The sequence below is a fragment of the Scophthalmus maximus genome, chromosome 22 (assembly GCF_022379125.1).
Source record: "Scophthalmus maximus strain ysfricsl-2021 chromosome 22, ASM2237912v1, whole genome shotgun sequence".
In the NCBI taxonomy this organism is placed as follows: domain Eukaryota; kingdom Metazoa; phylum Chordata; class Actinopteri; order Pleuronectiformes; family Scophthalmidae; genus Scophthalmus; species Scophthalmus maximus.
Genome location: NC_061536.1, coordinates 12,630,001 through 12,646,620, shown reverse-complemented (window position 1 = coordinate 12,646,620; position 16,620 = coordinate 12,630,001). Strand labels below are relative to the sequence as shown.

Below are 16,620 nucleotides of genomic sequence, written 5' to 3'. Positions count from 1 at the left end.
TATCTATACTAATGATCCTTTAAGAGTCTGACATTTGGCCAGTCTGCATATTAACAATCTTTACTTTTACTTCTTTAAAAACACAAACATGTTGATAATACTTGATGTGCATTTGAGTGCAGGGACTTTCGCCTGTGCATTTGAGTGCAGGAACTTTCGCCTGTAGTGGAGTATAGTTACTACTTTTAATTATTGATCAGCAAGTAAATTCAGGACAATTCTCCTGAAGAGTTAAACTGAAGAAAGAGGAAATAGAGAAAGGAGACAAAATAATCCACAAGGTGGCAGATCTCCAGCAGTGGTAAGAGGACAATATGTCAGGCTTCACAAAAAGGCCAATAATGTAATTTTATAGCATTATTATATGAATTTTAAGGCATTAAAAAAAGGGGTTCATGTATCAAGACTGGTTTCAGGCATGTATGTTGTTCTCTGCAAATGTTTGAAAGCAACTCAAGCTTCTTTGTTCATTTATTTTTTAACCTAAAATCATCATGAGGCAAATTACAGATCCAAGTTTTAAACATGACAAACAGAATCAAACACTTCCACGGTTTGTTTTCATTTCTAGCATTCGCCGTTTTTATTTGAGAGTAGCTGTGTAGTAGTCATCACTTTATTGAAGTGATGAATATCTTGATATATCAGGTGTATAAGACATTAAACTGATAACCACAGACTTTATCTAAGTGTCAACTATTTCATGCATTTATTATAAAGCGTGTTGCCCACATTGAGCCATCAAATCTTTATTTCCGTAGAAAACAACTCTTGCTCTTCCAGACAAATCTGAAGCCCTTCAATCTCTCAGTCCCCGGTCAAGCTCGACCAACCTGCCAGTCCAGCAGCGTTGAACTCATCTATGACCATTCGACGTGCGTCAATCACAAGTCAGCAGACGAAACAGAAGCTTCTCTTCATCCTCATCCTCCTCCTCTTCCTCACCACTCTACAAACCTTTCAGGAAATGAAGTTGGTTTGCGGAATGATGCTCTCCACTTTGTGATCCGCAGGGTTCGCCGACGCCTCGTAGTTACAGATGGTCACTTCATGTCTGTGAGCCTTTATGAAAGCAGAAAGAGACAGACGGGCTGACTTCAACCGAGGCCAACAGTCATGGATATACAACCTAATAAATACACATAGTTGGTGCCATGGCGGATAATATTGTCTGGTTTGAGCTTATTGACATTAACTGTTGGAACGAGAAATCGCAGGATTGTTTAACCTGGAGGGTTGAGGGTCCAGACTGACCTCTGAGAATTCGCCCCGCAGTCCGATGTAGTAGATCCTGGTGCTCTCCGCTCCGAAGTTCTTCGAGATGTGGATGGAGAGGTGATTAACATTGGAAAAACGAGCGATTCTGAAAAAAAAAAATCACGACACAAGAGGCACTTTAATTTCAGACGGAGGCTTATGGAACATGTGAGGTGGCCTTCAGAAATATAAGGTGTATTCATGGAACCGGTTTGTGAAGCCTGATTGGACGACGCGACCTTGGTCATAAGGAGCAATGGTACAATGAGTTCATATCATCATCCAACAGAAAGAGAAACAGGGAATCGGCTTCACTTCACATCAGCGTTGTTGATCAGGATTTCACAGCTTCATGACCATTGAGCGTGAAAATGTAACTGGAGTTTTAGGAAACTGGAGCTTTATTGGAACCCGGAGGAACTCAACTGTACTAAAACTACAATAAAAATGTATTAATGTTGCTAGTCTCACTTCGTTGGGTACTCCAGCTCCGCCACTGGGTCTCTGTTGAGTCTGAAGGCCTGTTCAGGTTCTCTGCCAGTGGCGTCGAAGGACATCTGAGGAATGTTTTTGTACCTACGATTTAAAAAAAAAAAAAGTTTTAAATTTTTAATGGATAAGACCTTGTGATTATCAGGTACCTAACACAATGGGACTTAAAATCAGTAAGATTCTATAATGTACATTATCACTTTGATAAACCAAGACTTTGGGGAGTGTCCTGGGGCCAAGGAGCTTGTGCTGAAACTCACAGTCGAATCTCAGCTGGATGAGATTCGTCGTCCTCTCCAGAGATGATGATGCCCTTCAGCTTCACGCTGCCGGTAAAACTGAAAGAGATGCAACATACTGTAGCTGTGAAATCCAAAAGTGGAATCAAGTCAGTTTGGTCTCAAGTTACCAAAACCCTTGCACAACCAAACACACAGATTTCATAGTAAATTAAAAATACTGGCCATGTAAATGTACAGCTGTCCCTCTATAGATGCAATTCGTATCTTAATGTGTACAGGTAGCAAAGCATAAAATATACTGTGTTCATGCAGGAGAACAGTTTAATATCCAGGTTGACAACACAGATGAAGATGATGATCATATAATTTTAGGACTTACGGGATGTTGAACAGCAACTCTTCGTCCGTATCGCTTTCCACAAACTAGGAGACAAATTAAATCCTTTGTTATTAATAACAACGTGACAGCAGCAATAACACACTGAGACATTATCGTACTGGGATAAACTGATTTGACAGGTTTCTGGGCCCAACTGACCCCAAGCATGAGCCATCAGAAGTGGACACCTCCATCCTCATCCACCTCAATAAAAACTACACTGCTATATGATATTGTGATACGAAATATTATTATTAACATCATGATGAAGACGGCATGTTTGAAAATGCAAGTGACAAAGCAAAAGACCAAAGTATTTTTGTTCATGAACCATTAAAAGTTAAACGTCTTCACTTCTATGAACAGCAACTAGAAGAAACCGGAAGCAAAAATGCTGCCATGGATTCCGTCAGTAACACCAGGAGGTTCAACTTGAATCACGTTTTTTGATAGCCTGTTTTTGCTCAGTTTGCAAAATCAAGGCAGCCGAATTGACTATAGGCAGTTCCCTTTTGCAGTGAACACAATGCGTCACAGATAAACCATCACTGGATCCCTTAAATACTAAAGAAGGCCTTAAAAAGCGAGGATTCTCAAGCTAGTTCTGCAGTTCGAAGGAGCGTCTTTATTCTCCACGGTTTGTAAGCAGATTTATGGATCTGAGTTTAGAGATAAACATGAGGCATGATATGTTCTCGTAAAGTGCAAGTCATCTTGAATCTATAAATGTGTGTATCGTGTTTGTGTGTTCACGTTTGATAGAGTTATGACTGTATTCATGTCTATTGTTTACTCCCTCGCCGGGGCCACATGTCAGCAGCATCCGCAGCTGCCGCGGGGACAACGGACCTGGGGAAGAGGCTCTGGGCGACGGGTTACCTGGTCCCGCTCGTTCCGCCGATCCCACGGCTTGAACACCAGCTTCCCGTCTCCGTCCCTGCTCTCGTTCAGACACTGCAGCTTCTCCAGGTCGATCTTCTGGAACAGTCCATACTCCAGGCCCCTCTCGGCGGGCTCGTGTTCCCCCTCGCAGCCGCAGCCGGTGCCGTGACCGTGTCCGTGTCCGTGACCGTGACCCGACATCGTGGAGTTGAGGACGTCGCTCTCCGTCACCGAGTGTCCGGGGGGAGGAAAGTGAATCTGACTGTTTTTATGAAATATAAAACGAGATCAGCAAGTTTCACCTCACAGCGTCAAGGCGAATGGCGTTTGCGTCAAGCTAGCGGAAGCTACATTGTCTTTTCCTGGTTGTGATTTTCAAAATAAAATTAACGGACCGATTATCGAGTATGATAAACCACTTTTCAGGTAGTTTCCTAATTAGAGACTATATAAATGTAAAATCAAACCCATTAAACCCCCCTTGACGGCACTGAGCATCTTTTTTACTCTCATAACATGTTAATATTTACATATTTGGTGTTTGATTGTTTTTGATTGAATTTCACATATATTAATAAAAACATCTGTCAATGTTCCCATGAAAGCTTCTTCTGGAGCTTTCAGCTGCAACCCACAATATAAACATAAGTTGTTTTTTTTAAGGAATACGAGGTTCACAGAGTGCATCCATTTTACTTTGAAGGTGAACGAGTCACTGGAGACTTCCTCTACGGCTTTGCGGTCATTTTACGTACTTGACGAACAAAACATTAAACACGTGACGATGTGCCCTCTGATTGGCTTGCGTCTCTAACCACCAAATGTCAGAACTGTTGCAAACTTTTCATAAGTAAAATGTTAAGAAAAATAAAAATCTGGATAATCACAATTTTTTTCTTCACAATTTGACTCCCGATGGTGGCTGTTTTTTTTTAAAAAGAAGACAACAAGGACAGTTCAAGGGCCAAAAAGTCAATTTTAATAAAAATGACCATATAACATTTTTTAAAATCTAATAAAATTACAATTTTGAATCTACTTCCTTTTGGGCCCATGTTGCCGGGGGGGGGGGGGGGGGGAAGGGACGACGACCCAGTGTTGAAAATAAATAACTCATCATCATCATTGTTGTTGTTGTCGATTGAATTTCAGCTTCTTTCCTTATGGTTGTTTTTCCTTTGTCCTCTCTTGGGCCCCTCATCAAACCATTTGTCACAGTGAAGCAGATATAAGAGGACGCACACGAACAACAGCAGGACAAAACATGGTCTGAAGCCACAGGAGGGTCAAAATAAATCCACAATGCCTGTTTGCGAGTGTGTGTTTGTGAGTAGTTCATAGATTTCATTTTTAGCCCTACATGTTTGAAAATGCACCAGGCGAAACCTGTTGAATATGCATGTTCTGTTAAAAAAAGAGAGCAGTCTTTCACCAGCCAGTTGATGTTTCAGGTGGAGTCTTAACGCTGCAGCTGACGTGCACAATGCATGCGATTAAAAAGACAAAAACAAGGGCGTCTAAAAAGGTTCTTCCTATCGTAGTGTACCATTTGGTCATAAAAGAAAAAAGGAACAAATGACTACTCTTTAAATTAGAAACAATTCGAGAGTTAAATGTTTCGTTCATTCATCCATTATCTATACCGTTCACCCTCTGAGGGTTGTAAGGGGGAGGGGACTGCTGACATTGGACAAAAAAAAAATCGCCAGTCCACCAAAGGCGCCGACAAACAGAGACGAAAAAAACAATTCACGCTCACATTCACACGTACGGGAAAATTTACAGTCGCCAATGAATCTGCGTGTCTTTGGGACTGCGGGAGGAAGCCAGAGAGAAAAAACCCAAGCAGACACGGGGGAGGACATGCAAACTTAAAGTTTGACATATGCTTATTCGTGTATACTTAGGGTTGAGAGTTAGACGAGAGGATTGATGCCACTGTTATGTCTGTATGATGGGATATGAAGCGACAACCAGCAGCGGGTTTGCTTAGCTTAGCAAAAAGAATTAGCACTGGAAATTGGGAGGAACGGCTTGTGTTGCCATGTTCAAATTGAAAGAAATCCGACCCACAGCACTTCAAAAGCTCACGAATTAAAACCGCATATGTTGTAGTACAAAAAAGATAATGAGTGGTGGAGGTTGACCATAGTGAGACTGTAGGGGGAGCTGTTAAAGGAATGTTACTTAATTTAAGCTGTTTGTTTGCTGTTAACGTAAAGAAAGACAAAATACTCGACAATATTTAGATGCTGCATAGTTTTTGTTAAGTTTCCAGGGTTTTAATTTCTGATTTACCTGTACCTGGATATTAAAATCAATATACATAGATATAGGCCTGCTTACATTATTCTTTAAAAACTGAATAACACCCCTCAAAAAAATGTATTAGGAGTCATCAGAAGTGCGGAAGAAACCATTTCTGATACAGGTCTTCGAGAAATCGTGCTTGGAAATGGAACAAAATTATGCCGCAAATATTGTCAAGCCATTACGTTAATATCAACAAACACTTAATTCATAACGTGATATAAAAGGCCAAATCCTGAGCTATTGGGTGCTGGTAGTCAGATCATTTTTGTCAGGATAGCTGTTTCCCCCCTATTTCCTGACTTTATGCTAAGTTAAGCAAACTGGCTGCCTCCTGTAGCTTCATATTATTCTTACAGATGAGACACTGTCGTCGGTCTTCTCATGTAAAACCCCAGCAAGACAGTGAATAAGTGCATTTTCCCAACATGTCAAACTGTTCCTTAAAAAACAAAAAAATAAATGTGAAAAAGTAACAGACTGTGTTTATGTCCTTTTTTGCATCCTGTAAAAAGTTCGCAACTTAATATTTTCTTCACACAGATGTTTCACCCTTCGACTTTCATTCATGATTTAAATACTTATTTCAAGAACCTCGACAAAGATGCCACTGCTTAGATTAGAAAATAACAATAATAAAATTTTCCACCAATACTGTAAAGTTCATACATGTTATGTTTGGTGGTGTGTGTGTGTGTGTGTGTGTGTGTGTGTGTGTGTGTGTGTGTGTGTGTGTGTGTGTGTGTAGTGGTGAAGGGGGTCTCCAGTAAAATTTTCGCTGAACTTAAATTAAAAACACAGATGAAATTCATAAAATACATTCAGTCTCTTTCACACTATCGGCGGGAGAATCGGTTCTTGAACGCTTTGATAGTTTTGGCCATCATGGGGGCGATTTCTGAGAGGGAGGAAACAAGAACAGGTGATTCTTTAGATTCAAAAGGGACTGATATTCATAAAATCTTTTTTTTATGACCCTAGACTCTTGGCTCAGGACAGTTACACCCCCCCCCCCCAACACACACACACACACACACACACACACACACACACACACACACACACACACACACACACACACACACACACACACACACACACACACACACACACACACACACACACACACACACACACACACACACACACACACACACTTACTTTTGACCTGTGGTTTGTCCCGGGGCACTGCTCCTCCTCCTCCTCCTCCTGCTGCTGCTCCTCCTCCACCACCTGGTGCTGAGGAGCGGGACGAGCTCGTAGGGGCATCATGTTGGGACAAAGACGAGCGACTGGATTCCCCAGAGAAGTTCATGGTGGCTGGTCTTATTCTGAAAGACACCGGGAACGGAGGAGATCAGTTAATGTCCCACAAAGGCCTGAACTAAATTTAAGAATTATTAAAAAACCTATGATGGACTTTATTTCAAATTTCCATTGGGGCTGCAACTATTTTCATTATGTTACTTAATTATTTGCTTCATCAAACTGATAAAAAAGGAGCAGAACATGTAACTAGTGAATATTTGCATCATTAATGACACGCGATGAATCAGACTTAAAATTGGAGCCGGAGATAATGACTTTTTTTCATTATATTAATCTGATGATTATTTCTTTGATTAACTGTTTGATCTATAAAACATAGATAATGCACGTCACAAAATCCCTTAGCAAAATGTGGCGTTTGTCCAACAGTCCACATCCCAAAAATTATCCAATTTAATAACATGGTGGTCCAATTACTTTGTATTGAATAATGTTGATGAAGTTTAAATGTTTATTCTAACTCATGAAGTCTACATCCGAGGCAACGTGATGATTATCGGCGTATGACACTTACTTGATTGCCGATGCAGCTGCAGTGGATGAGGCCGAGGACAAACCGCTGGTCGTTCCGAACTTCTCCTGTCGGCGGCGAACGTCACGAGGTGGCTTGGCAACAGAATTTACAAACGCCATCTTGACTTGACGCCCTTCCAGGAGAGAAAAGCAACAACACTCAACACACTAAAACATGAACATACAAAGACCTTCATAATTGAACTGTTTTCAGAAAATGAACTCCTGAAAATGTCGCCAAAGAGTGTCAGTGAAAACTTTTGTCTACCTTTGGGCTTGTTGGCGTGCGCGGAGGTGATGTTCTGCGTGAGCATCCTCAGTCGCTCCTCACGCTCGTCGTGCAGCCTCAGGTACATTTCCCTCCACGACTCGTACTCCTGCGGAGACTCGCGCCGGAAGTCCCGTTGACAGTGACGCATCCACAGCTCATCAGAATCCTCCGTAAAACACTTGAGAGGAGACGAGAGCAGACGCATGGGAATTCGCCGAGGAAATAAAAAGATAGGAAGACCAGAAGGACCGTCTCACTTGGTTTCAGGGTTATAATCCAGTTTAGGTTGATGTTTGATTGGGATGGTTTTTGTTGTTGCGTTCAGGAGCTAGATATAACGTTCCATCAGTGTGTTACCTGGTTGCTCTGCTCGATGCGGTACAGCTGCTCTGGGGTACATCGCTCCAGAACCGGCTCAAGGATGCCGAACGGAACTCCTCCCACCTCGTCGATGGCTGAGAAAGCACAGAGACACCAACAGTCATGTCTGTGCAATGGTTTTTATTTTGTTTTTGTTTTAACCACCTTGTAATGGTGGGTGGGTGGGGTTGGAGTTGGGCTTGGATGTGACCACAGAGAACTTCATACTTCGTCATCACATTTCTACGTTCACAAGTTTGAAAACTCTGAAGTCGCGTTGCACTTGCTTCCTGATTGTTTTTTATTGGGACAGGACTCAACTGCCAGCGGTGAAGGAAAAAACTTGACAACACTACAGTAACTGTCAGAACTAGTTTCACCTTGTCGTCGCTCCAAGAAAAGAAATCCCTCATCTTTACGTATCACCATTATCGCTTTTTCTTTGTAGAATTTTCTGTATTGAAGCGATTAACTGCAGAGTAGATCATCTGCTTCCTGTTTACACCGGCATGCACGCGACCAGCATACATTTACGTTTTTAGTCCAAAAAAAAGAAAACATAGTCGTATGTATTCAGTGCAATGCAGCAGCTCCACTCACAGTCAATGTTGTTCTGCAGCACGCGGATGCACTGCTCAAACAGACTCATCATCTTGGGCAGGTACGCCGTCTTCGATCCCGAGTAGACCACCATCTTGGAGTTAAACCGCTTCCCTGTGAACCCGGTGTCCTCCTCATCATTGAAGACGGGAACTGAAAGTAGAGATGGAAGAAAGAGAAAGTCACAAACACGGACACTTACTGGCACAGAGGACACAAAAAGACTGTGACAAGAAACTTCTATAGATTGCAGCTTTAAAAAAAAATAAAGAGTAGTTTTCCTTCCCCATGAAACAGAAAGGGGAAACAAATAAAGAGAACAAAGACAGAATATGAGGATCACCCTGACATTACTAGAAGCTTCTTCCTACTAGTCAGGAAGGAGATTCAACATCGTCTTAAGATGAGGATGTTACCTTTACGTCTCTGCGGGGACAGCGGCGTGACGTCCATGGAGGGCAGAGGTCTGTAATTGGGTTGAATCGCTGGCAAAGGGATTTCAGGTAGAGTTGGAACCACCTCGACCACCTGCACACAACAACACACAACAATACACTTATGTCAAAAGTCAAATCACGCAGCGAGATAAAGGTTTAGTTCAACATTTATGGAACTATGCTCTCAGATTTTCTGGAAGACAATTACGTGAAAAGATACAGTTCTCTCACACCCGTCTCAAGAAGAAGCTAAGGAACAGTTAGCTTAGCTTAGCATAGAGACTGGAATAACCTTTGCTGAACCTTTAATTTCTTTTGAATATTGGTTTCTAGTGAAGGCATAGAAATGCTAAGGTAAGCTCACAGAGGTGGTTTTGAGTGGCAAGTTATCAAACTCCTCCAAAATAAATCTCAGCGAGAAAGAAAATAATCTCATTTCCTAAGATGTCGAACTCAAAGAGAGAAAAACAATCTTCTACAATCGACAAGGTCACCACTCGTCTCTGAATTACCTCGACCGTGGAGCAAGATACTGTCGCTAGGAAACAGATCCTACAAAATAAAAACACAGCTTTGGTTCCTGGAGTGAGACTGAAAGATTTAAAAACAGGCCAGGCTTCACTTTAGAGCCGCAACAATTAGTTGATTAATCATTTAGTGGACTTAATTGTCAACAATCTAGTAAACTAATAATTTCAGCGATTTCTACTCAGTCTAATTTCTCATTTAAGCTTAAACCGATTCATGTTTACTGCAGAAAAAAATAAGTATAGAAGAAACGATCTTCTTATGAACGTTTTTGTCTCTGTGTTTGTTCGTTCTCACCCTCTTCCGTTTCTCCGGTGTCGGCGCAGCAGCCGAGGAACTGGAGCTCGAATGCGGCCTCTTGGTGCTCTGAGCGCCGTTCGCCTTGCTCACTTTGGAGGATGAGGAGGAGGAGGGGGTCGCAGGCAGCGGAGGGGTGCGTGTGCGATGGGAGGACGAAGTGGTGGATGACGAGTGAGACGGACGACTGTGAGACGGCCGACTGTGTGACGATGACGACGACGGCTTCTTCTTCTTCTTGACAGGCGTCGGGGCGTCGTATGTGAGGAAGGACTCGAAGGACATGGTGGGACTCTCGAAGTCCTCTTCCTCCTCCTTGGGGGGAGAGTCCTTCGGTGCTCGTGGTCGCCCTGGAAGAATAGGAGCAGTAGATGAGGTGAATTATGGGAAGTCGGGAAGTTAGTCTGCATTAACTGTGCCTGATACTGAGCCTTCGGGTCAGTATGAAGATGTTTGAGATACTTGAGATACAGTCGGTCACAGACACTCACCGTCATCTCCTCCTTTCTTCTTCTCTTCCCTCTTGTTCTCGTGCGAGGTGGACTTCCTGCTGTGCTTGGCCGGCTTTTGTACCGGACTCTGCCCTCTCTCTCTGTCGATGCCGCGCTTCTTTCCTTCGTCGCCTACTCCTCCTCCTCGGTCGTTACTTGTCTGTGCGTGGCGTTGCCGGCGTTCCTCGTCTCTGTTTCGGTCGCCGTGGTGGTGGTTCTTGCTGGGCTCTCTGTCTGGTTTGACGAGGCGGACTTCTTTTCGAGGAGGGGGGGGAGGAGGAGGACTGGGTTCGGGTTCGGGTTCGGGGCTCTCGTACTCGTCCGACTGGTAGCCCCCGCGCTGCGGTGGGGGGCTGTACTGCTCGTGATGAGGAGGTGAGGGCGAGTAGTTGGTGTGGTAGCCTCGCTCCTCTTCCTCCTCTGCCTCCTCCTCCTCTTCCTCTTCCATGTAGGAGGGCTCCTCCCCGGGGGAGGGCTCCCGGGTGCGTCGGTGGCCTCCTCCGTCGCCTGCCTCTGGGCCTCGAGAGTGGGTATGCGACCGGGGGCCCTCTTTGGCGTGGCTGTTGGGTCAGAAGGAGAAAGAAAATGTTAAGTTGTTATACACCTGAAAAGCAGTGTTTTGGCCGCGCTCTCAGTTTCACCCTTGAACACGCCCGGCACCCCTGATACTGACGGGTGTGGATGGTTGATGTTGATTCGTGCGCTTTGATTTAAATATGCCCAACAGTGATGTGATGGTGTGAACAACTGTACATTACAACAGCAAGATGAGCAGTGAAACCACCGGACATAAGACAACAGATCATAATATGGAAAATGATTTAGTAATCTGTAACTTCTCTTATGTAGACATGTTTTATTGTATTTGACTATATTCATTATCTGTTTAAACACATGTGTCGACTTCCAACTACATTATACTGTGTTATAAAACATTTATTAAATGAATAAGTAATAATAAATAAGTGATAAATCAGGGTCTTTAAGATAAGTGTTACCAACTCGACGAGATGTGCAAACATTCCCACAATGGAGATCATGAAAGATGAATGAGAAAGACGATTAACAGGATAGCAGAGCGAACTCTGTGTTGTTTTATAGTTCATTACTGCATAATTTAATCTCTTCTCCAAAGTGCCATAAATCATGTCTACTGCCCCAGAAAACAATTTCAAAAGTCTCACATTTGTTTACGATTAATTTGAAAATTGGGGCCTGAAACCAATAAACTTATTTTGACACCAAGGTTATTTTCTCACATTCAGACAAAGTCTCCTGACACAAAAAACTCAAGAAATCGACAGACTGTTTAAGAGGGGGGGATATTTTTTCCTTTTCATGCGACGGCTTTCAGTCTTGTGTAGAAGGAGACAGGTGCTTCAGCTGTGTCACTCTATTAAACCTGCACAGCAGCGTGACTCAGCTTCAGATTGAGTACAGTGGAAACGTTTTGTGTTCATTAAAACATTTCTTTCCATCAAGAACAACCTGGCTGACTGGCCTATATGCAATCAGTGATGATAAGTCAGAACAGTTACACAACTGTTCCTGGTCTCCCCCTCCCTCCCTCTCCCCTCTCCCTGTTGGGTTTCTCTCTAGAATATTGTACAGTCTGGACTTTACTACGTAAAGTGCCCTGAGATAATGTATGTTGGCAGTTGGCATTAAAACAAAGAGTGAACAGTGCACAGATCTAAGGGACCAAAAGAAAAAGAAAACAACTATCTCCAGTGTATATGGTCTCTGAAGTAACATACACATACATTATACGACTGTTTGCATGTTGAGGCACAGGCACACAGAACCTTACCTGTCTGCAGACTGAGGAACAAGTTTCTTCCACTTGGCTACGAGGCTTTTCGCCATCTCTCCAGCTACTTCATGTTTCCTGAAGGCGTTCACAGCCTTGCCCACTCCAGTTTCCTACGAGAGAACAGAGGAGAGTGAGTGCACGGACACCAACAGCAAAAAAAGGTTTTACAAACAGAGTTTTAGCCGACAAGTGTAACTGTAGGCAAACGTCACATTTCATTGTAATTTCACAAATCTTATCAAATCTTAGGCAGCTTCAGAGACATGTTCTGCTGATAACTGCCATTAATCTCCGCTAGCGAGAACATAAGAGCTGAGTGAGCAAAATGTTTTTGTTCCCAGGAAACCAACAATACACCTGAAACAGTTTTAACAGTTTGGCCACTGCAGCAGATTAATACCCATATGTGTATTAGTCTTGGACCTCTCAGTTCATGTTAGATTTCCAAGAGGCGTTACCAACTGGGCGCTGAGTAAAATGCATCCAGACGCCATTGGATCAGTCACCTACAACCATCGAGAGCAACGAATCACGTCACCTCTGTTGAACGATGGGGAAATGTTGACAGACTAGAACAGAGAACAGTCTGTGATGATGATGAGAAATTTGAAAAATATCAGGTACTTTTAGTCAAATGCTCGTTCATCAGCGGCAGCCATCTTGGCTGTTTACAAATGTCGGCTAAACGTATTCTGGCAAAGCATATGAAATGAGCTCCCAGAATTTGTCAGGGTCCCAGGCTACTGATTGTCCTAATCGGACTGCAGCCATTCCTTTAAGGAAATCAAAAGGATGTAAACCATGAAATCAAAAGAATACTTACCACCAGTAGATCCACAGTCATGGGAAGTTCCCCGAGTCTTTTGAGAGTCTTGAGTAGCTGCAAATGAGAGGAAAAACAAAATTAATCATTTAAAGAGGAGGTTCTCTATCGCAGATTGTACAGTTTGATTTATGAGTGACAACCATTGCTTTGGCATTGACAACATGACAGACAACATGTTATCATTATCATGCTGAAGACGATTATGGTTCGAAGGAGACTTGGTAACTCTTGAGATATAAAACATTTGTGAACTGTATGAGATGTTTCTAGGACGTTAACACTAAAGTAACCTTGTCCCTGGAATATCTCACTATCAAAGTTGTGTGTTTATCAGTGAGCAACACTGAAACAGAAGCTCCCGTAAACTCCATTAAAGCGCCAAAAGCATTTTCTGTATAGCCGAATGTGTAAGCTGATTGTGACTTGTATTGGGAAAAAAAACCACAACACACAATATTATTTTTATGTCAAACTTGTTCAATGGGGTTTTTACGGAAAATTACTTCTACTGTTATTCTATTTCTGTGTTAGACTATAGAAACAGTTCAAACCTGAACATTTAAAGTTACATTATTTATTGTTTCTTTAAATCAATATATAAACAACTACTACATGATGACATTTATATCAATATTGTGATATAAATTTACATAATAGTGATAGAGGAAGGTGTGCCATAACAGTGTTCATGATTGGTGACACTCAAAACCTTTTAAAACGATGGAAAAATATACAAAAATGGCAACGCCCCTAATCAATCAACTTGACTATGATATAGTGCGATGACATTACAGAGAACAATCCCCTGATGTTGACAGTGATTAATCAATGTTAAAGCCTAATACATGAGCATCAATGCTCACCCCATTACTACCGAGGTGAATGATGTGACAGAAGAAGTCCGGGACCTTTCTGATCCTTTCCTCAGATCTGTGTGACCTTTACATTTGTTCTCTTTCTCTCTGGTACATCTTGTACATCCAACACTCATGGAGACTGAAGGATGTGGTGGCCTGTGATGGACGCAGCAGGGTCGTAGTAAAAAAAAACGAAAAAAAAAAAAACAACCCACCATTTTATTTTAACCTTTACTCAAATCATTAAATTCTGAAAAGCTGATTATGACTCATGTTGCCCCCCAAAAATCACACACCACGGCCTGCTTTGTTCACTGATTCTTTTTTTTCTTTTTTTAGCACAGAAAGTAAACAAAGGAAAAAGGTCGGACATCGTCATGATCATCATCATCATCCTCTTTTAATTCTTTTTCTCCAGTATTTCAACTGTCGGACCTGGACGCTGTTGCACCTTCCGTTCTTATAAATCAGTGTAACGTTCGAGGCCTCTGGAGTCGCCGGACACTCTCACTACTTTCGGCACGAACGCTGGTTAGCTCCGACGGCTAACGGCTAATGTGGTGGGACCCGAGTTCCGCCGTAAGAAAAACAAAAACAAATGAATGACGACGCGGTGGACGCGACGGTGTTCGTGTGTGCGACGGAGTTGTCCGCGCACAGGTGTGTGTGAGTGACAGGTGAAACGACGAGGTGAAACAACCACGTTATAACAAGTTTAAACCCCTTCATTATCGTGACGTCCGCACGGTGCCTTCACGGGCTGTCGGAATTTTTCTACTAGCAACAAAAAAAAATGCTACTCTCTAGCGACCCACTGTGAAAAGAAAGGCCCCAGGGCCTCCATGCACACTCTCTGTTAAGTGTTTCTATTCAGCAGTTGGTGTATTTGTAGAGTTGTTTTCCATCTATTTAAATTATGTGACTGTAATAGTTGTGGTACAGGATTCTGCTAGCTAGCTAGAGTTTTACTTGCTAGGTTCAAGTCAAATCAACTTTATTGTCAATTCCTGCAATACTGTTCCAGACAACCATAAGATTTGAAAAAACGTTTGTCTGTCGGACCCACGGTGCAATAGCACAAAACAAAAAACAAAAACAAAAACAAAATATAAGATAAGTAATATATACATTAAATAAACTCTAAATAGTGCAAACCTAAGAGTAAGGCAAAACCACATGGTGTAGAATGTTTGTGTTGTTTGTGCCCGTCTTGTTCAAAACCAAATGCTTGTTGATTAGCAAGTAACTGTCATATGTTGCAACAGTTAATCGATCAAACGATAAGTGATCGACCAGTAAATTAATCGCCAACTAATTTTATAATCGGTTCAAGTAGTTTTTATGAAGAAAAAAAGAGTCTTAATTCTCTGATTTCAGCTTCTTAAATGAGAATATTTTCTTGTCTCTTTGCTCCTCTGTGACAGTAAAATGAAATATCTTGTGTGTGTGGACAAAACAAAACATCATCTTGGGGGATTGGGAAAACACGATCAGCATTTTTCACCATTTTATAACATGTTATGGACCAAACAACTAATCGACATAAATAATCGACAGAGTAATCGATAATGAACTTAATCGTTAGTTGCAGCCCTATTGCGCAGTCGCAATGTTCATTTCCAATTCTGTGATAATCGTTAAATGAAATCCTATCGCACAATGATCAAAGGCAAACACACGCTCCTTCGATCTGTGATGTCATCGCACACAGCAGGTAGTGCATCCTCTCAGAATTCCGCATAATTTTAAGTTGTAGCAGACACAAAGACGGGACTCTGAGTTACTTGACCACCACATGGGTGAAACGCAAGCACAATATCTGAGAAAACCACATACAGACACCTAGTCTTCGTCACAACAAGGCCTGATTATTGGAACCATTCTCCGCAAAAGACAAACCCAGAGTTCTTACCGGACTCTCCACAGAGGTTCAAACTATCCAACTAGCACACAATGTTCAATGTATCAAGGTGAATTCGTTATGTGAAATGATTTAAGTTTTTACCATCTATTAACAATCTTCATTAAAATAACAACAATTCGTTGATTCATCGACTGAAAATCAGCACTTTCATTTTTAAACAAAACTAGGAACACATGTTCTGATTCCATATTTTCATATGTTAGAATTTGATGCTTTATTTGTTATGCAATAACAATATGTGAATGCATCTGGTTTTTGGAACTTAGACTTAAAAAAATAAGCAGTTTGGATACAAAGGCTTGGACTGTTTCACAATGGGACAGACCTGTTGCACTATTTTTGAATAGTGTCAAGATTGATTTATAATAAAAAATAATAAAAGTTATTCAACTATAAATAACCACTTCAGACAATTACCACCGTTGTGTCAAGATAACTAATGTTCAGTTTCTCTGAATCCAAACAGCAGCGCTACGTCAAAGACATTGAGAAGTCGGAGCCCGACCGCGGACCCTAAATGCACCACCTCAAAAAACCGTTTCGACTTCGGGGGAACTGTCGCAACCCGCGGCTTCGTTCTGGCCTCCGGGGGCGAACAGCCGCGTTTAGGGGAGAGGGCCGGTGCTAAAGGCCGAACACGTGTCCGTCTCCCCCCGCTCAGCCGTTACCTTTCGAGGCTCCGGGTTCTCCTGGAGCCGCGACTGAAGTCTGTCCACTGCTTCCAGCAGCTCCTCCGCCATGTTTACTGCTGGTACCCTGTCGCCCGGAAACTACTTCATCCGGATTGAACCGCGGCGACGAAAGAGGAGGTT

General features: G+C 42.3%; 2 protein-coding genes and 1 long non-coding RNA gene across 4 annotated transcripts in view; 1 reads left to right on the top strand and 2 right to left on the bottom strand.

Moving 5' to 3' along the window:
- Window positions 1-554: 554 nt before the first annotated feature.
- On the bottom strand, window positions 555-3,680 carry pithd1 (PITH (C-terminal proteasome-interacting domain of thioredoxin-like) domain containing 1). Its single transcript, XM_035621360.2, has 6 exons — window positions 3,250-3,680; window positions 2,371-2,414; window positions 2,010-2,087; window positions 1,729-1,833; window positions 1,255-1,363; window positions 555-1,062 (listed from the first exon to the last, which is right to left on the bottom strand). Exons 1-6 carry the CDS (start codon window positions 3,451-3,453, stop codon window positions 961-963), a joined length of 642 nt encoding a protein of 213 aa, XP_035477253.1. The 5' UTR covers window positions 3,454-3,680; the 3' UTR covers window positions 555-960.
- A 1,719-nt stretch (window positions 3,681-5,399) lies between these two features.
- eloa (elongin A) overlaps window positions 5,400-16,620 on the bottom strand; it is an 11,393-nt gene continuing 172 nt past the window's right edge. Inside the window, exons 1-13 of one of the 2 annotated variants that reach the window (XM_035621354.2) lie at window positions 16,477-16,620; window positions 13,025-13,081; window positions 12,199-12,311; window positions 10,389-10,948; window positions 9,898-10,247; window positions 9,052-9,163; window positions 8,636-8,788; window positions 8,033-8,130; window positions 7,673-7,853; window positions 7,406-7,538; window positions 6,793-6,893; window positions 6,724-6,762; window positions 5,400-6,460 (exon numbers count right to left, since the gene is read on the bottom strand). The exon at window positions 16,477-16,620 is cut by the window's right edge and continues 172 nt beyond it. In XM_035621354.2, coding sequence (XP_035477247.2) covers window positions 6,399-6,460; window positions 6,724-6,762; window positions 6,793-6,893; window positions 7,406-7,538; window positions 7,673-7,853; window positions 8,033-8,130; window positions 8,636-8,788; window positions 9,052-9,163; window positions 9,898-10,247; window positions 10,389-10,948; window positions 12,199-12,311; window positions 13,025-13,081; window positions 16,477-16,548 — 2,031 coding nt within the window. In that variant the 5' untranslated portion in view covers window positions 16,549-16,620 and the 3' untranslated portion in view covers window positions 5,400-6,398. Of the gene's footprint in view, window positions 6,461-6,723; window positions 6,894-7,405; window positions 7,539-7,672; window positions 7,854-8,032; window positions 8,131-8,635; window positions 8,789-9,051; window positions 9,164-9,897; window positions 10,248-10,388; window positions 10,949-12,198; window positions 12,312-13,024; window positions 13,082-16,476 lie in introns of both variants that reach the window. The other variant, XM_035621353.2, reaches the window with a different exon arrangement.
- Window positions 15,679-16,620, top strand: part of LOC118292426 — a 1,000-nt gene continuing 58 nt past the window's right edge. The window contains exons 1-2 of the long non-coding RNA XR_004786903.1: window positions 15,679-15,812; window positions 16,275-16,620. The exon at window positions 16,275-16,620 is cut by the window's right edge and continues 58 nt beyond it. This is a non-coding gene — a long non-coding RNA (uncharacterized LOC118292426). The remainder of the gene's footprint in view (window positions 15,813-16,274) is intronic.